The 27,700-nt window shown below is 41.6% G+C and overlaps 1 protein-coding gene across 2 annotated transcripts; it reads right to left on the reverse strand.

Moving 5' to 3' along the window:
* Window positions 1-3,134: 3,134 nt before the first annotated feature.
* On the reverse strand, window positions 3,135-18,980 carry tiprl (TIP41, TOR signaling pathway regulator-like (S. cerevisiae)). 2 transcript variants are annotated; one of them, XM_070892916.1, is made up of 8 exons: window positions 18,691-18,980; window positions 13,866-13,985; window positions 12,965-13,144; window positions 11,550-11,649; window positions 8,948-9,079; window positions 7,092-7,187; window positions 4,900-4,962; window positions 3,135-4,306 (listed from the first exon to the last, which is right to left on the reverse strand). In XM_070892916.1, the coding sequence occupies exons 2-8, from the start codon at window positions 13,967-13,969 to the stop codon at window positions 4,130-4,132; spliced, it is 852 nt and encodes a 283-aa protein (XP_070749017.1). In that variant the 5' UTR covers window positions 13,970-13,985; window positions 18,691-18,980; the 3' UTR covers window positions 3,135-4,129. The 2 variants fall into 2 exon arrangements, with proteins under 2 accessions (XP_070749017.1, XP_070749018.1); XM_070892917.1 differs by lacking the exon at window positions 18,691-18,980 and adding an exon at window positions 18,496-18,560.
* Between the last annotated feature and the right edge of the window lie 8,720 nt (window positions 18,981-27,700).

A 27,700-nucleotide genomic window follows, 5' to 3' on the forward strand; every position in this document is an offset into this window, starting at 1 on the left:
TTTAATTACAGGACAGTTAATATTTGGTAGTAATTAAAATTTGGGAATCTTTACATTTAGATATTTAGTGATTTCATCTTTAAAGAAAATTAGAAGCAGCCAACACAGATTTCAGAAAGGAATTCTATGTTTGACAAACCTAGTAGTCTTTGAGAACCTGACAGATAATGGTGAATAGGAGAAATGTCATAGTTGTGGTCTTTATGGACTTTCAGAAAGCTTTTGACATGGTACACGAAGGAGACATTTGCCGAAGGTTAAGGGATATGGAATTGGGGGAGGCTGGCAAATTGGATAGAAAAAATGGTTGAAAGTGGGTAGCAGTGTCCCACAGAGTTCTGTTCTGGGACCACTTCTGTTCACTGTTTACATCAATGATTTGGATATCATCCATCATAGACATAGAGAAACATAGAAACATAGAAAATAGGTGCAGGAGTAGGCCATTCAGCCCTTCTAGCCTGCACCGCCATTCAATGAGTTCATGGCTAAACATTCAACTTCAGTACCCCCTTCCTGCTTTCTCGCCATACCCCTTGATCCCCCGAGTAGTAAGGACTTCATCTAACTCCCTTTTGAATATATTTAGTGAATTGGCCTCAACAACTTTCTGTGGTAGAGAATTCCACAGGTTCACCACTCTCTGGGTGAAGAAGTTTCTCCTCATCTCGGTCCTAAATGGCTTACCCCTTATCCTTAGACTGTGACCCATGGTTCTGGACTTCCCCAACATTGGGAACATTCTTCCTGCATCTAACCTGTCTAAACCCGTCAGAATTTTAAACGTTTCTATGAGGTCCCCTCTCATTCTTCTGAACTCCAGTGAATACAAGCCCAGTTGATCCAGTCTTTCTCGATAGGTCAGTCCCACCATCCCGGGAATCAGTCTGGTGAATCTTCGCTGCACTCCCTTAATAGCAAGAATGTCCTTCCTCAAGTTAGGAGACCAAAACTGTACACAATACTCCAGGTGTGGCCTCACCAAGGCCCTGTACAACTGTAGCAACACCTCCCTGCCCCTGTACTCAAATCCCCTCGCTATGAAGGCCAACATGCCATTTGCTTTCTTAACCACCTGCTGTACCTGCATGCCAACCTCATCATCATAGGCGGTCCCTCGAATGAGGATGACTTGCTTCCACGTCAATAAAAGAGTTCACGGGTGTTTCGAATGAAGGACCCGAACTACATCCTCAAGGGTGGAAGATGCCTGTGCGTGGATTTTTTTAACGTGTGGTGGCCGTTGCACACCAGCCACCACACGGGCTTGAGAGCTAGGTCTTGGTCCAGTGGCAAGGATTACCCAAGATGACTGGAGATCAGCTCTGCTGCATGGACCTAGAGCACACACAGAGTGGGCTGGCCAATGCTGCCCCTGAGCCCCTAGCCCTGAACTCATGCCTCCCCTGTGCCCTGATCACATCCCTCCACAGGATATAGGGCTAGAAGGAATGATGCCCAATTTAACAGACCATGCTAAAATACGAGGCACAGGGCTAAAGGAAGCTGCAAGGAGATATTTATTAAGCTGGATGTTGTGGAAAAGCAGAGAAATGGGGGGGTGGGGAGGAGGGGGGCAGGTCCACAAGACATTACAATCAGCAGCTCAACTGGACAAGGCCATAAGAATGCTAATGGAATATTGAGTTTTATAGCAAGAGCTATAGAATATAAAAGTAATGGTGAATCTATATGAAACTTTAGTAAGACAACAGTTGGAACACTTTCAATTTTGGGTTCCACACGATAGGTAGAATATTGAGGCAAGAGAGAGTACAGCGAACATTCACCAGGATGCTGCCTTGTATGAGGAAATAAAAATACAAAGATTGATTTGAAAAATTGAGGCCGTTATCATTAGAGCAAATGAGATAAAGGATGATTTCATGGAGGTATTTGAAATTATGAAAGGGTGTGACAAAGTAGCTAAAATAGAATGAGAGATCTGGAATAAATGGATACAAGATTAAATGCAAGATTTAGGAAGAGAAATATTTTTATACAGAGCATTGTGCAGTTGTGGAATGTAGTAGATGTACAAAAAAAACCTTGCAAATACTGGAAATGCACAACTGATCAGTAATCCTCTAAGAAGTAATTTGCAGGTTGGTACTTTGTCGGAGGGCAATTTCTCAGAATTCAGAAACTTCACAATTTTAAGACCTCTATTCAAAACGTTAACTTATCTTCAAATCTTTTTTTCAATCCTGATGAATCTACAGTATGATTCCAGCACTTTGCTTTTTAAAAAATTAAGGATTGATTTATAAATGTTATACTTAGAATCATAGAATGGTACCGCACAGAAGGAAGACATTCGGCCCATCATGCCTGTGCTGGCTCTTTGGTAGAACTATCCAATTAATCCCATTCCTCTGCTCTTTTCTCATAGACCTGTAATTTTTTCCTTTCAAGTATTTATCCAATTCCTTTTTGAATGTACCTAGCAAATCTGCTTCCATCACTCTCAGGCAGTGCATTCCAGATCACAACAACTCACTGTGTTTAAAAAACAATTCCTTCATGTTGCCTCTTGCTCTTTTGCCAATCACTTTAAATCTGTGTCTTCTGGTAACCAACCCTTCTGCCATCGGAAACAGTTTCTCTTTATTTACTCTATCAAAACCATTCATGTAATACCTCATGATTTTGAACACCTATCAAATCTCCTCTTAACATCTCTGCTCCAAGAAGAACAACCCCAGCTTCTTCAGTGTCTCCACACAACTGAAGTCCCTGATACTATTCTCGTAAATCTCTTCTGCACCCTCTCCAAGGCTTAAACTTCATTTATATACCATCTGAAGGATGGTTTTGTATTTTTCAAGACAGGTCTTATTGAGATCAACAGAGAATATCCCATACATCAGTTATACTTCATAGATTTTCTTAGAATTAATTATTCAGGCTGTAAAGCAAGGTTTAAAAATTGCTAATTTCTACCTGAATACATTTTTTAATTTTGTTCTATAGCTTGTCTATGTTGTCAATTTAATAGACGTGGCATGTATACTAAAATATTTGTTTCTCCTGTTTGATTTACTTCCCAAAAAGTTAACATGTTTCAATCTGAAGTAAATTTTGCAAATTTCTACAATAGCAATCTGGTTGTAAGACAAACAACTTCAGGTCTCTTTAAGAATGGACCTATTCAGAAATCAATCTTTATTTAGATTATATAGTTTACACAGTTCCACGGTTTTAAAGATATCCATTATTGGCTTATATTGACTGGTCATCAATACAAAACTGCACGAAAGTAACTTGCAGTAAATGACTGCCTGTGATGTTGGCTTGTGTGGACAAATGCTGTAATTTACTGATGTGCAAAGGGATGTTAGTGACAGACAAGTACAAATGCTATGGTACAGGTTGGACCTCTCTGGTCCGGAAACATCCGTGGTTCGGCATTAGTTGGGCCTGAGGGAGAGGAGGGTTTATTAAAAAAAAGTTTTGACTGGCTGGAGCAGCTGTCAGTCAGTGAGTGTGTTCGATGATTGGCTGGAGCAGTTATCAGTCAGTGAGTGTATGCGCGGGTGCTGAGGGAGCCACCCACAGGCTGATAGCACGCACATACACACAGGAGCCCGGGTGCTGTCGACAGATGCCAGTAAGAGTGACCTACCGTGGTTCGGAAAATTCTCTGTTCTGGCACCAGAGGTGTCCAACCTGTACAGCTCTCTGCATATTTGAGTGCTATCAGCACATTATGAACAGTGCTGTTTCAATCTACCTGTTATATATCTACTAATTTTCACCTTAATTACAAATGACCAGTTAAAAATCCCATCCGTCTTTTCAGAGCTTGAATAGATTCAAGATTTCATTAACAAAAAAATAGAAACATCAATAACCAGCACATAAAAATCAGATTGAAAGCGGCACTGCTCACAATAATACTCTGGCTTCTACTGTAACAACTAAGCCTGAATCCTTAATCAAGCCAGTTAATAAATTTTGTTTTGATAAATAGTTCATTGCAGCTGTTAGATTGTTAACTGCTGCTTTTACAAGACAAATTTCACTGCAGTAGTTCTTCAGTATATTGGCAGCTACTAAAATAAATCAAAAAGGATTATACTAATCTATCACTTAAACACACAACTCTTCTCTTTCCCATAGCAGAATGTCACGTCTGTCTTGATTCTCTGTCTGCAACGCCAGCGTTAACGTAGATCTGCACATTTCCAAATACAGTGTTGTTGTCCACACCCTCGGGGAATTCCAGCTTCTCACAGATTAACTGTTTCAGGGGTAAATACTGTGAGATCTCATTCGGATCAGTAAAAAGATATTGTGGAACATTCTGAAAACAAAAGTGAATGTTAGGTTTAGAGAACTATCTACACAAAGTTTTTTTCCCCATCCAGTATCCTGAAATTACACGAAATGGATTAACACATCTGCTAAAATAGCAAACAAGAATATGAAGCATAAGTACAGGGCCCATTTATTTTAAGGCATAAACTGGCACAAGCTTCAAGATGCAGCAAAATGTACAGATCATAAAATAAGCAGTCAGTTCTTAACTGTAGAGACCTCCAACCAACTGCTTCTAGCAGTTATGCTTCATGGTACTCTCTGACAAAATATCAACAGTGTCCCTTTGTTTTTACAATTGATCTGCAAATGGATTCTATGCAGGAAGATTACCCTTCAAAACTAGGGCACTAAAATGCAAACACAAGTAATTCCCCCAACGCCTCCTCTGTTTTTAAAAGGTGAAATTAACAATCTCGGCCCATCATTTAATCAATATTACCAAAACACAACAGGAGGTATGAAAAAAAACTTCCTTGCATTTTACTGATGCAATCTGTTCACACATTTCCAAATGTCTAGTCAGCTTTTAATTCTTAGGTTATTCAGTTGCAAATCTCAGATATTTCAAAAAGTTACCTGAAGAGCTGATATATTACTTTCCCGGGAGCTGTATTCAGAGAGAAGGTAGTTTTTGTCAGCCTATAAAAGAAAAAGAAAATGGTTTTAAGCCACATTAATAGTCTTCTTTATTAAAAAAAATGGCCCAGAATTTGCAGTTGTAATGATGGCAAAACTGTCAGTGTTCATTGTCATAACAACTTCTGGAGTACGCACATGTGCAGTTATAGGTGGAAATCCAGAAGTTACTGTCAGTCATTCCCTGCTCCTCCACAGGACGTGCTGTAGAACTCCCCACAGCTGGCAATCAATTGAAATCATTGAACTGATGAGAATGCAAGCTGTTACGCTGGAATATCGCTCTCAAAAACCCACAAAAAAGTTAAGTCTTGTTGAATGAGGTGTAATTGGATTTTTAATGGTATACTGAGTCATAATTACTGCTGAACAACTGTTCTTGCCCTGAAAAACTAATTTTATATTTGTGGGAAGTCAATTTTTTTAAATTATGATAAAAATTCCATGGTTTTTATAATTTAAAAAAAAAGTTTATGATATTTCAGCTTCTACCTTAATCCCATGTGTATGTCCCAGTCTTTATTTCGCTCTGTAAAACGATTAAAGTGAAGGAAAATCAGTGCATTTTACTTCTTGGTTTGCTGTCTGTTAGAATTCTTTAATGTGATTGGCTGCTTAGCCAGCTTAATGGCATCACTCTTGATGGATGCTGGAGGTCTCCTAGACTTGGCGTCAAATTCAAATTAACATCAGGAGAGGTGAAATCGATGCCAGAGATAGTTAGATCTTTATGGGCAACTTTCTTTGAGGACAACGGCAAGCACCATCACTTCGCCGCTGACTGCAAAATCCGGGCCATTGTAACTTGAACTTCCATGGTTCTTTACTTTTTAAGTTTATATTGTGTTTTTGCATTTATCTCCAAAATGTAGGGTCTCTATTTTTATGGGGAAATACCACTGGTGTTTCAACTCCTTGTTTTTTGTACGGTCTAATTTTTTTCTTCAACATATCCTTTTCAGTTCCTATAAAGACCAAGGTATGGGGGTTCTGATAAAGGGTTATTCTTCAAATGTCAACATGGTTCCTTTCTTTACAGATGTTGCCCATCTTGCTGAGTGATCCCAGTATTTTCTACTTTTGTTCCAGATTCCAGCATCTGCAATACTTTTTCTTATTTTGAGTTCAGGGATGAGTTATAAATGTCCTTGAATTTTGAAAACTGCAAAATAACAGGACTTAATTTTCCCTAAACTAATATAATCTGTTCACTGAAAGTCACACAATTATGGATGAGGAAGACTATTCAGCCTATCTTAGTTTATCCATTCAAAACACTCCTACAGTCCCCCCATTTCTAATAGTTTCTTAAATGGTTCCAGAGTTATCATCTTCACTATTCTATCTGGAAGTCTATGCCAAGGGTTGAATACATTCAACAGAGGAGTGAAAGGAAAAAAACTGAAGGAGAAAAATCAAAAGGTATCTTAAAAATGTCACATTCTTTTGCAAATTAAAACAGAAAACCTCTCAAGACATACAGTACGATTGTCAAAAGAACATCCACATCTGGCAAAAGATCAACTCTTGCCCAGAACAAGACTCAACAGCAGGATGGAAGGTGGCCACATTGTGACCGAATGCCCAAATCTATTTATATTTGGAGACTTAGTGAATAAGGAAGATTTTACAGTTCAGCCCCAAAACTACTGCTATGAAGATGAGACAAAAACAGTGTGTGTCAGCAACACATAGAAACATAGAAAATAGGTGCAGGAGTAGACCATTCGGCCCTTCGAGCCTGCACCACCATTCAATAAGATCATGGCTGATCATTCACCTCAGTACCCCTTTCCTGCTGTTAGAAATTATTGAATGATAGGTAAAGTCCCCTATTTCAGTCTATGAAGAGCAGGAGGAAGGGTAGCAAAACAAATGCTGATTATTCTGTAGACCTTCTTGCAGTATTGGATTGGTGATCATCTGACTAGAGTCTCAATGGCCCAGTGATCTTTACCCCATGGACAATCCAAAAGATACATGGAGGATAAATATGATCAATTTTAAGTTTGTACTTTACAAAGTTAAGTTCACTTGTATGCATTACAGTTACTGAATCATATCTTAATCAATTGTTTAGTTTTAATACCACAATAATATAGATAAAGTAAATAGCTATTATCCATCCTTACCTCATGATAAACTCTGGTGTCATTTGTCCGTATGAGTACACCATCAACTCTCAAGAAAAATCTCAACAGCACGAAGAAACTAGATGGCATCACTCTCTTGAAGTAAAAGATGAATTAGTTACTCAACTGTACTGCCCATTAGCCTCCACTTCCACAGCCAAAATAATTTAACTTTAAACAATCTGCAATTTCTTTCATATATTTGAGCTATAGTAATGAGAAACATTGAAAATCACAACAATCTATTTTGTGACAATGAAATTAAAAAGGTATGCATCTCAACAAAAGATACAGTATCATCTTTCCTGCTGAAGATAACTGATGTCCTTTAAACAACATTCATTACAAACATGAGCTGTACCTAGTCATCTTTTGAATTATGCAGAATAACCTCAGGGTAAGGCACTATAACAACCTTGTCCTATATTTTCTTAAAAACTGTGTCCTTATTTAAGATGGCACTTAAAAAATGTATATACCTCCGACTGGCCTATTCACTGCAGCCATTATATTTATTCAGTTTCATTCATAATGGAGACATTTTAAGATGACTTTACCCCAATCATTCAGTGGGAAAACACTACACGCACAAATCTTTAAAGGTGACAGGACAAGTTGACATGGCTGTTAAAAAAGCATGTGTGATTCTTGGCTTTATAAATAAAGACATAGAGTACAAAAGCAAGGAAGTTATGCTATACCTTTATAAATCACTGGTTAGACCTCAACTGGAGTATTGTGTCCAATTCTGGGCACATATTTTCGGAAGAATGTCAAGGCATTTGAGAGGGTGTAGAGGAGATTTGCCAGAATTATACCAGTAATGAGGGACTTCAGTTATGTGGAGAGACTAGAGAAGCTGAGATTGTTATCCTCAGAGCAGAGAAGGTTAAGGGATGATTTAATAGAGGTGTTCAAAAGTATGAAGGATTTTGATAGAGTAAATAAGTTGAAACCGTTTGCAATGGAAACAGATCGGTAACCAGAGGACACAAATGTAAGATATTTGGCAAAAGAACCAGAGGCGAGATGAGAATTTTTTTTTACGCGGTGAGTTGCCTGAAGGGGTAGTGGAAGCAGGTTCAATAGTAACTTTCAAAAGGGAATTGGATATATACTTGAAATGGAAAAATCTGCAGGGTTATGGGGAAAGAGCAAGGGAGTGGGACTAATTGGATAGGTCTTTCAAAGAGCCTGTACAAGTATGATGATCTGAATTATTCTGTGCTTTATGACTCTATACATGGTGTGCTACAAGAGGTCACAGGTTTGATGTGTGATCAATGGTGGCACTATAATTGGCCTTGGGGAAGGGGAAAAATACTCCAAATCGTGATTATTATCCAACAAACCCTGATGGAAAGTACACATAGGTAGACAGGATTGGGCTCAGTTCTGATGTGCATCCCCTCCACCCCGCGCGCCCCCCCCCCCCCCATCAAATAATCTGCCCACACATTTTAAGAGTAGACACTTTGGCATTAAAATAGGGATCCACCCATCAATAGGATGGGCAATGCCTCCAGCTATGAGAGAAAAAAAGGGTGTGTGGGAGAAAGGGGAATTAAATTCAGAAAATTACTGAAATAAGGCTAAGTTTGTTAACACTTGTACTGCATGATTTATTTCACTGGACCTGGTGCAATGTGATTTCCTCCTGTACTTGATGAAATAATAATGACTTCAGTGCTTTTAAATTGTGTGTTTGGAGTAGGTCATTAGTGACAAACAAGTAGCCACAACTGTTCTCGTGCTCATAATAAAATAAGCAACCATTCTGTTTTCAGCTTTCACTGCTTAATGGGTGAAGTAATTAACAATTTTTGTATGGTTAACTGCCATATAATCCATCTTACCACTTTTACACTGAGCATGGAAACACCATGATCATGAAGTTCATCTTCAAACAACAAAACTTCTTCAAAATACATGATCTGCTCTCTTGTTTTCAATTTCTCCAAATCAATACGTTCGGTTGTGGGAGTAACCTACAAAAGAGATGAATGTATACCATTCAGCCAGCTAAAGAATGACAATATAATATTGTCTGAAGGAAAAAGGCAATTATTAAATGGGTATGATTATCCTTGCATCTCATTACAACGTCGCTGATTAAAAAAAAGCAATGAATCAATAAACTGGATAACATTTTGATGATTCATTTCAACACTGAGTACATTTTTAATTATTACGTATACCCACCTATCAAGAAAACTGTTTTAAACATTAGTAACATTATAAAAACAGGGTTGAATTAAAGTTAATGGGCTATAAATTTGTGTTCGCCACGAAAGTTGCCAGTGTCACCGGCAACTAGAGTTAACAGGCACTGAAAAAGGTCACAATGCTAAGGAAAATAAATTTGTCTGGGGGGCAGGAGATTGGTGGCATAGCGCGAACCTTTCATGCAACGCCCTCCTGGTGGCGTTAGTTGAGAGCTCCGGGCCGAAGTTACTGTCCTTAAGTGGCATTCAAGCTTCACACAGCCTCTGGGAGCATGTCTGTGAAGCTCGCAAGGAATTGTGTGCAATTATAAGGGGTAATGCAACCAATTAATACAAATTAAAATGCAGTAAAAAAAAATGCAGCTTTCAGCCGTTCCTTTCAAAAGGAAAATTAACATTAAAAAAAAGTCCCAAATGTGATCATTCAGCTCTTAAAACTGAATTAGCTTTCAAACCTCAAAAAATGGGAAAACTGCTTCAACATTAACGCAAGTGACTTAGCAAGCCAAGGAAGGGACACCCAGGGTCTCCCACGCAGCACTCCAGCTTTGTGCAGGGGGTCAACATTGCAAGAGAGAGGTCCTCTACCCATAGGGGCCAGGAGGTCCTCCAGAAAGAAGGATGTGGGACTACATCACTGAGGCCATCACTGCCAGAAGTGTCACCCCCACCACCTGGCGCGAGTGCCCAAAGAAGCTTCATGACCTCAGACCACTGATCAAGGTCAGTAAATGCATCTTCAAAAGCTGTCTCCTATCAACTGCATCACTAGCCTCACACACTGCTCAATGCATGACCCCCATTCCCACCCACTCACCTACCAACAATCACGAGGCACATCTCCCATTCCTAGCCTCACCTTACTCCCTTGGAGGAGACAGTGCTGGCCATTCTTGGCAGGGCATGGCTGAACCCTTGGCCAGCGGTGGGGCTGAAAGGATAAAAAATGTTATCCCCCTTCTTGCATGCACCTCTTGCTTTCCCGCCCTTCCCTCACCACAACTCCACCCTTGTGCCTTCATTTCACACACCTGCACACAATGCAGCCTGCTCAGCCAGTGGTTGACCAAGAAGAGGGAGAGGAGAGCGAAGATGATGAAAAAACACAGTCACTTGATTTCACACTCCCAGCTCCTCAAGTTCGACTAGCAAGGCCATTTGCAGTGCCCCCCACTGAAAGTCAACAGACTTCCACCAGCCATGCTGCAGCTATTGGGGTAGCACTGCGTGACATCAGTAGGATAGACAATGGTACACACAAGACAGTCACTAAGAGAATGCACAAGTGATGAGTTGATTTCTTGATGTCATATTGGATAGATAGATGTATAAAGTTGGATTGGAAGCTTTGCTTTGTAGTGGCTTTTATTTCCGCATTGTGGCCAAGAGGACACTGAGATGGTCAGTAACAGAGGGAAGGTAAGGTAAGGTGTGGGACAAATGTGGAAAGGAGAATTGCAATTGTGGTCACTGGTACCACAGGTAGATGATGCCATTCTGGATATCCATCCAGAAAGGGGCAGTCTGGGTTGCATCCTTCATTCTGCTTCCTCCTCTAGTGTCTTCCTTTTACCTCTGCGAGCGAATGCTCTAAATCTGAAATGGCTGCATAAAATGCTGGAAATACTCAGCTGTTCATTCAGGCGGCATCTCAACCTGAGACATGAACACAGTTTCTCTTTCCACAGATGTTGCCTGACCTGCTGAGTATTTGCAGCATTTTCTATCTTCTCAGAGACCTTCCTTTACCATCCGAGGCCTTGCAAGTATCCAGCAGCACTCCCTACACACTTAAAAAAACTTCTAACATCTATTGCAACAAGCCACTACTTCAATAAATCAAAAAAAAACAGTCCAAAAGCTTAAATCCAAACTTACCTGAAAGATGTATGTCTCCCTGTAAGAGGTGCTGACATTGTCACTGTCAGCCTGCTTGCACACTAGGTTTACCTGGCGTATTTAGGATCCAGCACTGAATTCAGCGCTAGGGTCGAAATTCGGCGTGGTGACAGTAAGTTGGCTTTGCACACCGATTGATGTCACCACGCCGCCATTTTATTTCCCAGGGTGCTGTCAGTTACCGGCAGCGCTAAGGGAGGGGGGAAAATGGCGGCCATCGTGGGACACGCCACCAGCTGGCGAAAGAGCAACAGCCACCATTTTTTCGCTGTTTCATTGGTGTTACGGAGTGGCGGTAAATAAATGAATTTCTAACAGTATTTGCACAAATTACCTTTAACTTTAAATCGTCACCAAGTAACGTTCCTTTATAGTCTGTAGTAAAAGTCCAATCATAGGGTTTAACAACTTCTTTCGAGTGTTCAGAATCAGCCCTAAGATTAAAACAGGTATATAGTTTGAAATTAATTATGCACAACTGCTCTGTCAACCATTATGTAATCAGCCACAACTCAATAAACAATCCCCCCCAAAAAATTTAGGATAATCCCAGCACGTGATCATAATGACCATTATGATACAATTTCTTAGTTAAATTGCACAACTAATAAAGTTAAAGTCTGATATAATGGGCTCAATTTTCCCCAAAGCTGGTTTTTGGCGTACTTGAAGAGTTACGCCCATTTTTTGGGGGGCCCCAAGTACACCCCAAAAAAATCATCCAAGTTTCCCCAGTTGAATTCTTCATTTTGGCACCGCCTAACCTGTCGTTTACTTTTGGGGGTGGAGCCCAAGATCTACACCAAAAAGATCGGGTTGCCACGGTAACCAGGGAGACAATGTGGGCTGAGACTGGAACGTGAAACATACAGCCAGCTCACAGCAACCTGCACAAGCACATTACAGCAACTTACCAAGCACATTAAACATTGCAGAAACTTACCTCCATTCCGCCGCCACCCCCCCCCTCCCCCGCTCCTATCCCTGGTAGAATGGCCTCCCGGTCCCCGTCCCCACACTTATCCCAGGCCGAGTGGCCTCCCCCCTCCCAGTCCCCACACCTATCCCACCCTATGCCGGTCCCCGCACCTATCCCTGGCCTAATGGCCTCCCCCCTCCCGACCCGGCACCTATCCCTGCCCGATTGCCTCCCGATGCCAGACCCGCTCCTATCTTGGGCCGAATGGCTTCCCCCTCCCGGTCCCCGTTCCTAACTATGCCCGAAAGGCTTCCCCCACCCGCCCTCTCTCTTACCTCTCCTGCTGCTGCTGCGCTGATTTACTTGCCTGTGCCGATTTTCTTAACTCACCAGAAGATTTATCTACAGAGGCCACATACGCCAGCCTAAGAAAAATTAGAGTAAATCGGAGCTGGCCAAACTTGCCTAAATGGCCAGAATTGGTGTGGTTGGCAGGTTCCGCCCCCATGACTCAAAAAAAAACGAACCTAAAAAAATCGTAACTAACTGAATTACGCTGGTGCACATTGATTGGGGAAACTTGTATTTTTTTTAAAACTTAGGCCAAAAAAACGGCGTAAATCACTGGGGAAAATTGCACCCAATATATCTGAAAATGAATTTGAATGCACTGTGGAAATCAGTACCCGCAAAGCTAAATTCAGTTATATTTAATACAGCAAGATCAAATCAGCACCATAATGGCAACAAATAAAAAATCAGGTCTTATTTATGGACATCACCTACTAAATTAAAGGATAGTTTTTTGAATTTGCAGTATTTGACCTCACCTGCTCTCCTGCCATGCCTCTGCACATGCTACTTTCACCATGCCATGCCCATTATCCACTGTTCTTAAGGCATCTGTAGCATTAAATGTAATTCCAAATCCACCAGCATGTTGCACCTTTAAGACATTATCACCGAACAACATCTCTGGAAGAGAATGCATCTTCATTTCCTCAGCTAACCTGTGTGGTTAATCAGTCAGAGGAAAGTTGAAAACATTCGGAAAGACTGCATCCATTAAGGTGCTTTCACCCATGTTGGGCAATCAGTAACATCCTCACCAATCAGCTGGAAGATCTAGTTTTACATTTGAGTGTAAACTAAAAAATATATGGTACCAACAGGACTCATCAATTTATTTTAACATGCATTCCACTGCTTGAGAAATAGATTTGACCAAATTCATCAAAAATGGTGGCTAAACAAAACTTATATGCAAATAGTTTTTCACATTGTATTTTGCATGTATTATTCCTAATCTACAATGGATACAATAGTAAGCTTTAAGAAACGGAGGAAAGGATATATCAAGTTTAGCCAATTTTGATCCAAGTTGGTAGCAAATCAACTTCAAATTTTAGCTTTGTTGATCATGCCATGAAAGTATCCAGAGGGGGGGAAATTAATCTACGGGAGTTGAAAAAGTCCAGTTGTCTTGGACTTGAATTCAGATTTTAGCAGAAGAACCATCAACCTCACAATACTAGAAGATCATGACCATTTAGTACTGTGCTGTAGACAAACTCAATAGATTTCTTGAGTATTGCTGATGATAAAGCAGCACATTCATCAATTTTGAATTACACTGATCCAGGATCAATAATATTTCTATTCTTACACATTAAGATATTACTAGACAGCAAATAAATTCAGTCTGAAAAGCAAGAGAAACTCATTTCATACTTTTCAATGTCTTTTGATTTCATAATATGGCTTTTGTTGGCAGTGAGTTTCCATGGTCCAAAGTTAAATTCTTGTTTGCTGTTTTTGAAACTGTGTGTTGTCATAGCGGTCAAATATCACCTGAGAGAAAATATCCAGTTACTCTATTAATCACCTCAATTATATTGTACATATACAACGATAATGCAATTGTATCTTTGATTACATAAATCCTTCTATCTGAGGATTTTAAACAAACTCAGTATTCTAGAAGTCACTTTTATATACTGTTGTTTATTGCTAAGAAATCTATATAAGGGACTGAGTCTATACTGTAGGCAGAGGTGACCCTAGAGCATGTTTTTAAGCATTCTGAAATAGCTTTGAAGTATGTAAATTAATTAATTATACCTGAAATATTAAAAGTTTTGTCATACAATACTTGACTTTATTGGGCTTTGCAGAGCTGGCTACTCTGCCAGCAAAATGAAGAGGCTCAATCAAGCAACAGACTGCAACTTCCAGAATGCACCAGTGTCACTCTGTAAGCACTCTGCATGACAGCTCCCCGAATGTATCTTAAGGTTGGCCTCTCTCTAATTCCAATGACCATCACGACATTTTGGAGCTAGGTAGAAACAAGATACAAGATACATCACAAGATACATCACAATGATGACTAACTGGCCTTTCACAGGATATGCCACAAGTCAATGCTCGTAAACCTGGTCTGTCCTATTTATCTTCACCTTGGTCCAGTTATGAAAACGGTTGAGAAAACTGAATGCAAAGAAGCCAATATTAGGACCGCAGAACATAATTCACATTGAAAGAGTCGCATAAAAAAAAAGATAAAAGTAACTGTGAATGTTCTTTTTTGTTTGTATGAAAATATCGAAACAAAATAAACTATGACTTTTTTAACTTTATCTGACATATGAAAGGAAAAACAATATTTCTAACTATATCTAAAAAGGTTATTTATTTATGTTACAGCACACTCCATGTACACATTTATTTATAATTACATGTGAGGACAGCAACTTTATTTCTTTACTTAACTGTTGCCGATGAGGAAAACACTGTATAAAATTCAGTATTGAAAAAATCATTGTTCATCACACAAGCAAAGTATCCATCACAGAAAATACTGATTATTTCTTGGAAAATTTGAACCAATGAAAAAAATTACTTATTTCACTGTCCGAGTACAGCTCTCTCAAACTTTTTTCAAAATCCAATGAGCAGCAATTAGCACCCCCTACCTTCACTTTGACATCAGTTCTTTCAACCACCAGTTCTTTCACCATGAGCAATGTCACAGGTCAGTTACTATCAAAAATAAACTTTGAATTTCCTGCCATTTCCTCATAGGCCAGCTATAGGCCACTGTAAACAAAAACTGCCTGCATCCCAGAGTGGCTCAATTCATTACAGCAGAGTCCATAACTTCAGCTCGTATTATTCAGCTGGACTCATACTTAGACGCAACCAATTAGAAAGAAATTGGGTTGGAAGCAATGATCCGATCATCCTAATATATACTGCATAAAGCAGCTAATTTAACTATTTCATTCTACAAAAAACTATTTCATCCAAAAATCTTGCAGTTATCAGAAATACATTTTAAAGAGAAACCCCTTGTGAACTGATCAGTGTTTTAAGTGTTGATAAATGAAACTCAACTAATTCAGCTTCTGAAAAGTGTTCATTTTAGCTCATTCAGTAGACAGCAAAACAAGTAATTGATATAAATGAAAAGAGAGAGTTATAGATCCCCAAGCAACAGTCAGTGTATCAAAGTAAAGCCTGAAGTCTGAAAACTTGTGAATCCTGACAATATAATGGTCACCACAACAAGGACACAGCATATTACGTGCTCTATGGATAAAGGCTTTTGTGTGCGTATGTTGTAGAAATATGTAGATTTGTGCGTGTATGGATTGAAGGACTACCATATAAGGCAATGCCAGTTCCAGTTTGATAAAAACAGAGTATGTATAAGCTTTTCCTTTGTTCAAGCAGCCGAGGAGCACATGCCTACGTTTGCGTGTTTTGTGACAATACTCCACTTGTAAATTGCTTTGTATGTTGAAGAAACAATACTCTGCTTGTAGATTGCTTTTTATGCTGAAGTTAAAGAATAAAATGTTTGTAACCATAAGACTGAATTTGCTACTACTCAAGCGAACAACAAAAGGTTGTTTATAATAACATTAATATTTACTAATTTCTGGCTGTGTATTTCCACTTTGGTCTGATATTAACAATATGGTACTTTTACTACCTTTGAGTAGACAGGAGAACATGAGATGAGGGACAGCTGTGGAGTTTGAAATCAGCACAATCCACCCATCTAATGCAGTTACATTGCCAATTTACCACCAGCATGCCACAGGTATTAAGCAACTGACCATTCTATCAACACCACTGATAAAGACCTGAGAAAATAATTTCATTGCATTCTTCTCTAATGTATTGGCAGAGCAGTAAGTGATCAGTTATGGCTATTTATTTCTTGGCTTTCCAAGTTCAGTTTCAAACCCTGCACCAAAAGATACTTTGTGGCAGCATTTCAATTTGTAGGAACAATTTTCACCAAGTAGATTAAATGTATATTTGAAAAGCTTTAAACTTCTCTATGAAATAAAACCATCATATCAGTGGGAGTTTAAAGCCCCCAATGCACTCTGGGCTCGAGTTCGATGTTACACCAAGACACCAATTTATCCACGTCCACAGGTCTCAATTATCTCGTTTTTCTGGCTTAGGTTGTTATCGAAACACTACCCAATCTGAGCTCTATCCACCAGTCGCCAGGCTCTTACCTGCATTTTTAACCCCTAATACTTCAACCAAACCCTGCCCTCTCCAATTGTTGCCCTACTCACTAATGTTATTACCAGCAGCCTCCCTCCCTCCCTCGCTGCCAATCTCCCACATTGCCTACTATCCCTCTCTCTCCCACACTGCCCCTCTCTCTCTTTCACTCACTGGCTACTGTCCCTCCCTCACTCACTGTCCCTCTCCCTTACTCTCTCACTCACTGCCTACTGTCTCACTCACTGTACCTCTCCCACTGTCCACTGTGTGTGTCTCTCTCTCTCACTGCCCACTCTCTCACTGCCCACTGCGCCTCTCTCTCTCTCTTACTGCCCACTGCCTCGCTCTCTCTCTCTTACTGCCCACTGCCTCTCTCTCTCTCTCTCTCTCACTGCCTCTCTCTCTCTCTCTTACTGCCCACTGCCTCTCTCTCTCTCTTACTGCCCACTGCCTCTCTCTCTCTCTTACTGCCCACTGCCTCTCTCTCTCTCTCTCTCTCACTGCCCCTCTCTCTCTCTTACTGCCCACTGCCCCTCTCTCTCTCTGCCCACTGCCTTTCTCTCTCTCTTACTGCCCACTGCGCCTCTCTCACTGCCCACTGCCCCTCTCTCTCACTGCCCACTGCCTTTCTCTCTCTCTCTTACTGCCCACTGCCTCTCTCTCTCTCTCACTGCCCACTGCCCCTCTCTCTGCCCACTGCCTTTCTCTCTCTGCCCACTGCCTTTCTCTCTCTCTCTCTTACTGCCCACTGCCTCTCTCTCTTACTGCCCACTGCCTTTCTCTCTTACTGCCCACTGCCTTTCTCTCTTACTGCCCACTGCCCCTCTCTCTCTCTTACTGCCCACTGCCCCTCTCTCTCTCTTACTGCCCACTGCCCCTCTCTCTCTCTCACTGCCCACTGCCCCTCTCTCTCTCTCACTGCCCACTGCCCCTCTCTCTCTCTCTCACTGCCCACTGCCCCTCTCTCTCTCTCTCTCTCTCTCACTGCCCACTGCCTCTCTCTCTCTCTCTCTCATTGCCCACTGCCACTCTCTCTGCCCACTGCCTTTCTCTCTCTCTGCCCACTGCCTTTCTCTCTCTCTGCCCACTGCCTTTCTCTCTCTCTGCCCACTGCCCCTCTCTCTCACTGCCCACTGCCTTTCTCTCTCTCTCTTACTGCCCACTGCCTCTCTCTCTCTCTCACTGCCCACTGCCCCTCTCTCTGCCCACTGCCTTTCTCTCTCTGCCCACTGCCTTTCTCTCTCTCTCTCTTACTGCCCACTGCCTCTCTCTCTTACTGCCCACTGCCTTTCTCTCTTACTGCCCACTGCCTTTCTCTCTTACTGCCCACTGCCTTTCTCTCTTACTGCCCACTGCCTCTCTCTCTTACTGCCCACTGCCCCTCTCTCTCTCTTACTGCCCACTGCCCCTCTCTCTCTCTCACTGCCCACTGCCCCTCTCTCTCTCTCACTGCCCACTGCCCCTCTCTCTCTCTCTCACTGCCCACTGCCCCTCTCTCTCTCTCTCATTGCCCACTGCCTCTCTCTCTCTCTCTCTCATTGCCCACTGCCACTCTCTCTGCCCACTGCCTTTCTCTCTCTCTGCCCACTGCCTTTCTCTCTCTCTGCCCACTGCCTTTCTCTCTCTCTGCCCACTGCCTTTCTCTCTCTCTGCCCACTGCCTTTCTCTCTCTCTGCCCACTGCCCACTGCCTCTCTCTCTCACTGCCCACTGCCCCTCTCTCTCTCTCTCTCACTGTCCCTCTCTCTCACTGCCCTCTGCCACTCTCTCCCTCCCTCTCCCCAATAATGCCCCAGCCTCCGATGCCCCGCTCATACCCTGCCCCTCACCGGCCTGCTCGGCTCCTCCGGCTGCCAATTCGCCGCCGTTGCTCCGCGTTTTCCTAGGCCGCAGTCCGCCGGAATTCTGGCCCGAGAGCGCCCGGGGAGCCGCCGACGGTTCCGCGCTCGCAGCTGCAACGTGCCAGGCGCGGGGTAGCGGCTTCTCCCGGCAAATACACAAAGAGGCTTTAAAACACAACTTACCCTTTGGCCTGCTCCTGTTTGTGGGCAAAACCGTCAAAGCCTCGCTGAGCAATTTGACTGCAGTCCTTCACCTAAAAGTGTCCGGGCAGTCGGAATGAGGAAGAACTTTCGGCGGCGGCGGGTCCGTCTTTAAAATCAACCGATTGCCGGCCGGTGGGGCTCTGTCTCCCGCTTCCCCTTCACCCCTGTCTCCTCTCCTCTCCTCTGTGGCTCAGTGGGTAGCTCTCTCGCCTCTCAGTCAGAAGGTTGTGGGTTCAAATTCCACTCCAGGAACTTGAGTAGAAAAAATCTAGTCTGACACTGGGAGTGCTGCACTGTTGGAGGTGCGGTCCTTCAGATGAGACGTTAACCCTCGCAGGTGGACGTAAAAGATCTCATGGCACTAGTTTGATGAAGAGTAGGGGAATTATCCCTTTACCCTGGCTGATATTTATCCCTCAATCAACATAACAAAAATGGATTATCTGGTTATTATCACATTGCTGTGGGAGCTTATTTGAGCCCAAATTGGGTGCTGCAGTTTGCTACATTACAACAGTGACTACACTCCAAAAATACTTAATTGGCTGTAAAGTGCTTTGAGATATCTGATGGTCATGAAAAGTGCTATATAAATCCAAGTCTTTTTTTTCTCTCCTCTTCACCCCTGCCCCCTCCCCCCCATTCTCATGCCTCCTCTCCTCTTCACCCCTTCTTTGTGCTCCTCTTCACCCTCCTGCCTCCCATCTCTTCACCCTGTTTCTGCTTTTTTCTTCCCCCGTCTTCTCTCCTACCCCCTCTGTCTCTGTCCCTAAAATAGCCTGATTATCCTGTAGTTTCCAGTTCTGATGAAGAGCTTACATCCAAAAGCGCTTTTCAGCTGCTGCTCGATCTGCTGAATGTTTCAAGCATTTTTTGTTTTTATATCAAGTTTCTGCCCTTTGCAGTTTTTTTTCAATTATCTATTCCATGAACTTTCATTTCTGCTTGTTGCATTTCAGGGTGCACATGAGGCCTGCAAGTAGTGTTGTGGATAGTTGAGTCTGGAGGTGCTGAAGACAGGTTTCAGAGGTGGAGAGGCTGAGATAGGGGCCGAGCAGTCAGTTGAGAAATCCGCACGAGTAGATTGGCCTACCTGGAGTTTACACTGTCTTTTAGTAAAGCAAATTAATCAACATCTTAACATGAAAATCAATGTTAAATGTTTTGGTTGTAGACTCTTTGTCAGAACTGGAAACTGGACGCCCTTGATAGTACAGTATCGAATAAAATTGAGGGAGCAGAACAATAGGTAGACATCAAAGGCCCAGAAAAATTGGCACTGTATGTGCGTCTGTGGCATAACCGCAGCATTGTCTGTAGTGCAAGTGGTAAGTTGCATGGAATGAGTAGTGCCATGAGATCTTTTTTGTCCACCTGAGAGGGCAGATGGGGCCTTGGATTATTCGAAAGACAGCACTTCATACAGTGCAGCAGTCCATCAGTACTGTACAGAAGTGTCAGCTCAGATTACCTGCTGAATTATCTGAAGTGGAGATTTCAACCCTCAACTATCTGGCTCATACAAGGGTGCTACTATTGAGCTAAAACTAACACTTAAATACCCTTTTAATTTTTTTCTCAAATATTTATCCAGTCCCCTTTTAAAAACTATTATGAATTCTGATTCCACCACTGGGGAAAAAAATCTGCTAACCTCTCTCTATATTTTTTCAGTGATGATCAAATTTATACCCTCTAGTTAAAGATTCACTGACCAGTGGAAATAGTTTTTTCTGCTCTATCTCATCAAGCTCTTCAAAAATTTAGCACTTCCTCTTAATCTTTGTTGTTCGAATGAAAAGAGCCCCATTTCTCTAGTTTCTTGGAAAATGGGAGAAAAGCCAAAGACCAATGCATCCTCTCAATGGAAACTTTGGGGGTCAGAGAGAGGGATGAAGATTAGGGCAGACAGAGGGGTTACACATACAGAGAGACAGGGGGAATTAAGGGAGACATTAACAGCAGAGGGAGAGGCATTAGAGGTTCAAAGGTAAAAATCTAGGCACACTGAGAAAGATTAGGCTCACAAAGAAAGACATTTGAGCCAAGGAGCATGTTTCGTTCCCAGGGACAGGTCAGATACTTCACCATACAGTTAGCCAATGCAATTAACAGGAATTTAACTTATTGAAAGAGAATTCTCTGAAGTTTGCAAAGGGGTGATCCTAACACCCACCCACTGCTAACCTACAGCTATTTACTCCCAACAACCTCATTAGCCATGCAGGGCAGTTTCAAAAGCCACCATTCATTGGCTTATTGTCTGTGGGAGGGAGGAAAAAATAGTTCTGGTGCAGCTAGTTTAAGGGGGGACCTTGCATTTACAGCTCGAGACACTGCAAGATGTCAAAGAGAGCAGCAGTTAAAGGCATGGCAGCAGCAGTAAGGGCATGAAGATTTACATCTGTGGAGATAATGTTGGCAGAAGTCAGGGCAAAGAAGGACCGTCTATACAAACAGCACATAGTGCTAAAAAAGATTTCATGAACTCACAAAGGTGGCCAAGGTAAGTACGTATTCGTGCTAACACACATCTTCTACCGCTAATAGAGCCTTTAATCACCTCCTGACATCATATATGTTTTCTCTCAGCACCTGCTGGTTAAGGGAACTCAGTAATGCAAAGGGCAACCTTTCTAAGCACTCACCAGCCATTTTCTCAGCTCACCTTTCGTGCAGCTAGTCTTCAAAAAATGTTTATGTAAAGGAAGAATGTATGTCCAATTCTCATCAAAATGGAATGCATGTACTCATATGGGGAAAAGGTTCATGCCAGTCACAGGCCTGGAACACTGCCTTCTCTTCCTCCAAAGGAAAAGTTGGTTTATAGCCAGTGCCAGAGAAATATCACTGTGGGGAAGGACCACTGTAAAGTCCTTACACAATACCACAAATCCACACGAGGCACATTCTATGGACAAGGTCACTCTATGACCTGCACCTTTAATCACAGGACCAAGAAGTGATGACCCTGCGTGGGACCTCCCTTTATATACCAGGATGACCAGGTGAGGAGTGTCTCCCACAAGTTCACCCCCTGTGGTCAAGGTGTACATTTCTCAAGTATATACAGTATTGCAGTGTTGTTACATGAAGGTTACATACATGACAACCACCATGATTGAAGAGCATGGGGTAATTTTGACTTTGAGCGATAGTATAAAATGGGCGCTGGCAGATCAACCACCCATCATATATTTCTCTAGTTTCTCTTTGATCTCCCCTCTTAATCTCTCCAAACTAATCTTATCCATGAGACCCACTTCCTGCACTCTTGACCTTATTCCCACTAAACTGCTGACAACCCAACTTCCTTTTCTGGCTCCCATATTAACTGACATTGTTAACGGTTCTCTCTCCTCTGTTCCCCTCTCCTTCAAATCTGCTGTCATCACCCCTCTCAAAAAAACAACCCTTGATCCCACTTTGCTAGCTAGCTATCACCCCATCTCCAACCTCCCTTTCCTGTCCAAAGTATTTGAACGTGTTGTAGCCTCCCAAATCCATGATCATCTTTTCATGAATTCAATTTTTGAATCCCTTCAATCTGGCTTCGCCCCTGCCACAGTACTGAAACTGCTCTCATCAAAGTCACAAATGACATCCTTTGTGACTGTGACAAAGGTAAACTATCCCTCCTCGTCCTTCTGGGCCTGTCTGCAGCCTTTGACACAGTTGACCACTCCATCAGCCTCCAATGCCTCTCCACCAATGTCCAGCTAGGTGGGACTGCACTCGCTTTGTTCCATTCTTATCTATCTAATCGTAGCCAGAAAATCTCCAGCAATGGCTTCTCTTCCCACTCCCACATCGTTACCTCTGGTGTCTCCCAAGGATCTGTCCTCGGTCCCCTCTTAATTTTATATATATAGATATATATATATGTTGCCCCTTGGCGATATCATCCGAAAACACGGAGTCAGTTTCCACATGTACGCTGACAACACCCAGCTCTATTTCTCCACCACTTCTGTCAACCCCTGCTTGGTATCTAAATTGTCAGATTGCTTGTCCGACATCCAGTACTGGATGAGCAGAAATTTTCTCCAATTAAATATTGGGAAGACCAAAGCCATTATCTTTGGTCCCTGCCACAAATTGCGTTCCCTAATTACTGACTCCATCCCTCTCCCTAGCATCAATCTCAGGGTGAACAAGACAGTTCGCAACCTAGGTGTCATATTTTATCCTGAAATGAATTTCCAGCCACATTTCCACGGCATAACTAAAACTGCCTTTTTCCACCTCTGTGACATTGCCCGTCTCCGCCCCTGCCTCAGCTCTTCTGCTGCTGAAACCCTCATTCATGCCTGTGTTACCTCTAGACTTGACTACTCCAGCTCACTCCTGGCCAGCCTTCCATATTCCACACTATGTAAACTTGAAGTTATCTAAAACCCAGCAGCCCGTGTACTAACCTGCACCGTCAAGATCACCCATCCCTTCTGTGCTTTCTGCCCTACATTGGCTTCCAGTTAAACAACGCATCGATTTCAAAATTCTCATCCTTGTTTACAAATCACTCCATGGACTTGCGCCTCCCTAGCTCTGTAATCTTTTTCAGCCTCACAATCCCACAAGATGTCTGCGCTCCTCAAATTCTGGCCTCTTGAACATCCCTCATTATAACTGCTCAACCAGCGGTGGACGTGCCTTCAGCTGCCTAGGTCCTAAGCTCTGGAACTCCCTTCGTAAACCTCTACACCTCTCTCCCTCTCTTTCTTCCTTTAAGATGCTCGTTAAAACCTACCTTTTTAAACAAGCTTTTGATCATCTGCCTTAATTTCTTCTGTGGCTCGGAGTCAAATTTATCTGTTTGTCTGTAACAATGTTGTGAAGGGTCTTGGGATGTTTTACTACGTTAAAGGTGCTTTATAAATAGAAGTTATTATTATTACATTACATAGAATTAAATAGAATGTACAGCACAGAAACAGGCCATTCGGCCCAACCAGTCCATGCTGGCATTTATGCTCCACTCAAGCCTCCGCTCATCTTTCCTCATCTAAATCTATCAGCATAACCCTCTATTTCTGTTCTCCCACATATGCTTGTCTAGCCTCCCCTTAAATGTATCTATACTATTTGCCTCAACCACTTCCTGTCGTAGTGAGTTCCACATTCTCATCACTCTCTGGGTAAAGCAGTTTCCTCTAAGTTCCCTATTTGATTTCTTAGTAACTTTCTTATATTGATGGCCTCCAGTTTTGTTCATCCTTTCCTGATAGGTATAACCTCGCAGTTCTGGTATCATCCTTATCATTCTTTTTTGCACACTCGCCAGTGCCTCCATATTTTTATAATATTGTGACCAGAACTGTGCACAAGGTTCAATACAAGTTTAGCATAACTTCTCTACTTTTCAATTCTATCCCTCTAGAAATAAACCCAGTGCTTGGTTTGCTTTTGTTACGGCCTTAGTGATTTGTGTATTTGTACTCCCAGATCCCTTTTCTCCTCTACCCCAATAAGATTCTTATTTGCCAAGTAATATGTAACCTCCTTATTTTTCTTACCAAGATGTAATACCTCACATTTATCTGTGTTGAAATTCATTTGCCAATTATATGGCCATTCTATAAGTTTATTAATATCGTCTTATAATTTGTTGCAGTCCTCCTCGGTGTTGACTATCCCTCCCAGTTTGGTGTCTTCCACAAATTTAGAAATTGTGTTTTTGATTCAAAAGTCTAAATCGTTAATATAAACTGTCCATGTGGTACTCCATTTCCTACCTTCTGCCACTCTCTGCGTTCCGTCTTTTAGCCAGCTAGCTATCCATTCTGCTCCTTGTCCCCTGACCTCTGCCTATTTTTATTAGTCTATTATGTAGTACCTTATCAAAGGCCTTTTGGAAATCTAGATATGTTACATTTACTATATTACCCTTCAAAGAATTCAGTGAGATTGGTCATGCAAGACTTTCCCATTTAAAATCCATGTTGACTATTCATTCTTATATTTTTGATTTCTAGATGTTTTTCTATTTTCTCCTTTAGTAGGGATTCCATTATTTTTCCTACTAAGCTGACTGGCCTATAGTTCCCTGGACATGTTCTATCTCCCTTCTTAAATATAGGTATTAAGTTAGGTATCTGGCACTACACTTAGTCCTCTGGCACTACACTTTTTTCAAATCAATTATTAAATATATGCAATAGATATAATGATATACAGCTTTCCCAATTTTTATTTCCATTGACAACCCATAAAATTGTTGCAGCATCAGGATGCCAGGAAGAGCTTCTAAGAATATTGGTGGCTTCCAGAGTAGCAGCGGCTACTGTTTCCAAAGATGCTTTCAGCTGGACATTCTCTTGGGACTTGCAAGAACTGATTGGGACTATTTTGTCTGTGATGATACCTACCAATATCACATCTGAGCCTCTGCCCAGCACCAGTGTGGTGCAAGGAGTGGGTGCAGATGTTGCTATCTCTCGAGAGTGGCCATGAGCCTACTTCCATAAGTCCCTCTCCAATACTATCACCGGAGGGAATTTCAGACATTGCAAGTGTAAGAGTGCAAGAAACTGGTCTCTCTGGGATAACAGTTACCCTGAGATGAGAGTCACCTCAGGCCCCTAAGGCTCCACCTGAACCTCCCAGTGCTCAATCTTACTTCACTGAGGGAGCACCTCATAGGAGTAGTAGATTAGGAGCTAGAACAAGTAAATTAACTGGTACAAAGTGTGATCACAATGTTAAGAATAGTTGCAGATAGGCAGAATGGATTTTTGTGGCACTTTCTGGTGAATGCTGTTTAAAGTAAACACAGCTTGGTCACATGAGTTCATTCCTGTGTTTGCTTTCAACTTTTGGGAATTGGATGATGGCAGGTGAAATGGAGACTTCTGTCTTTTGAAGGAACTTGGCAGAAATCTTGGACAATGAGAGGCTTTGTAAGAGTTGAGGAGAGGGTCACAGGCAGGCGTGAAATTACTTTAGTTTAGTGAGTGAACTCATTTTTTTTAAGTGCAGGGCTATCGGTTATGCTCTTCTTGCTCTGGCTGATGGTTCCCCCGCTGCACTTACTTTCCTTTCTGTGCACCTTCCTCGTTCTGTGACGTTGTAGGCGCTTCCTCCAGCTTGTCATCATTGTCATCACCTACAGGTTCCAGAAACAGCAAGCCTTTCTTTGTGACAATCTTAGGAAGCATGCAACAAGCCACAATGATCTTGGAAACTTCTGCCGGAGCTGTACTGCAGCGCTCCACTGGAATTATCCAGGCACCTAAAGCAAGATGTCAGAATTCCTGTACTCTGCTTTATAACACTTCTTATGATTCTATATTCCTCATTATATCTGTTCTCCCTTTTTATCTGTGGAAGCCTCACTGGAGTCATCAGCTATGAGTGGAGTGGAGGGCCAGTCACCAATTAAGCATGCTAGTACATGGCCTTGAGTTGTCAGGGCTGGAATGGTGGATTGTTGCCTGATGAAAGAGTCATGGCCACTCTTTAGGTATCTGTCATTGACATACAGGGTCAGGTGATTAGCACTGTACACTAGATAGAGGACTTTGAGATCCTTATGATTTCCATCAATTGCTCTCTGCATCAATGGGAATCCAGTAAGCCTATATAACTGCAAATCTCCCTTTGCTTCTTTGGTTCCATTAAGAAGGAAATTGATTATGCAGCCACCCTGAAAAGAATACCAGTGACCTTACTGATTGCTATTATTGCTCCGTGAAGCGCCTTGGGACATTTTACTACAGGTATTAAGAAAGAAAGACTTGCATTTATATAGTGCCTTTCATGACCACTGGACATCTCAAAGCATTTACAGCCAATGAAGTCATTTTGAAGTGTAGTCACTGTTGTAATGTGATACTAGGTTAACGGCACTATATAAATACAAGTTGTTCTTGATGCACAATTAATATGAAAAAAAATGATCTTATTGAATAGCGGAGCAGGCTCGAGGGGCCAAATGGCCGATTCCTGCTTCTTATGTTCTTATGTTAAAAGCCATAATGTTGACATAGGACCTCTGAATGGAAGTTGCCATTTTAATATGTTTTTAGTGGGTTACAATGCAGGAGTGCAATAACTTTTGTTCTGTATACCTATACATGTATATAACGTTAACCATTAAAAAAGTATTACATTCTTTTGTTAATACAGATAATTCTGGAATATAAAGTATTTTCTATATATGCAATAACTCCCTGTTTAGATGAATGTAAAAGCTGTTGTAAATTTGTGATACTTTTCAAAGAAGAATAATAAGTTCTCTCAACGTCTAAGCTGAACACCACCAAAAACAGATTAATTGGTCTTTCATCTGACTTGCTGTGGGGCTTTGCTGCACGTTTGTCTGCTTAACAACTGTGACTACACTTCAAGAGTAACTCATGCTGCAAAGTGCTTTGGGATGTCCTGAGGACAGGATAAGATGCTATATAAATTCAAGTTCATTACTAAAATGTTTGAAGGAAGAAATTGTTAAACCTTAGTAGGAAAGTCAATAAGGAGTCTACACTTTGAAATTAATTTATCTTTTCCTGTATTTTAAGATAATTTCCAGCAAATTTGGTATAATGTTCATAATATATATAGTACAATACAGTTCAGGCTGACATTGCATTCTGTTTGTATATTTCCAGTATAGCTATCTAGAGGATGTCAGCTAAATTCTGTATCAGATTCAAAAACTAGTGAGGTTTAAATTGTTTGTTTCACTTGTACTCCAGTATGCATTCAGGTGCCTTGCACGTGTCTATACTTTGTTTTCATTGAGTTCTGTAATATTCAGCTTCAGTTCTTAGAGAATGTAATCTTACAAAAAAATAGTAAAATTATGTCAGTATATAAAACTTATGAAATCTCCTCAGACTGGACCAAAGGACAGTATATATTGAAGCATTGCTTCCTGTTCAATAAAATCTGTCATTAGTTCAAGATAACATTCCATGGCCTAGAAATTCGGAAGGGCCCATTTTTGAGTCTTAAGCGTAGCGCCTGAAAATGGGCACTATGCAATCCA

Source organism: Pristiophorus japonicus, chromosome 11 (genome assembly GCF_044704955.1).
Source record: "Pristiophorus japonicus isolate sPriJap1 chromosome 11, sPriJap1.hap1, whole genome shotgun sequence".
Lineage (NCBI taxonomy): Eukaryota > Metazoa > Chordata > Chondrichthyes > Pristiophoridae > Pristiophorus > Pristiophorus japonicus.

Bases quoted from the DNA above. Each gene is read 5' to 3' on its own strand.
- tiprl (XM_070892916.1), bottom strand. From the start codon at position 13,969: ATGACAACACACAGTTTCAAAAACAGCAAACAAGAATTTAACTTTGGA. The intron at 13,145-13,865 runs GTATGAAATGAG...TTAACCACACAG, and splicing joins AAATCAAAAGACATTGAAAA to GTTAGCTGAGGAAATGAAGA. The intron at 7,188-8,947 runs GTAAGATGGATT...TTTTACTTCAAG, and splicing joins CCATGCTCAGTGTAAAAGTG to AGAGTGATGCCATCTAGTTT.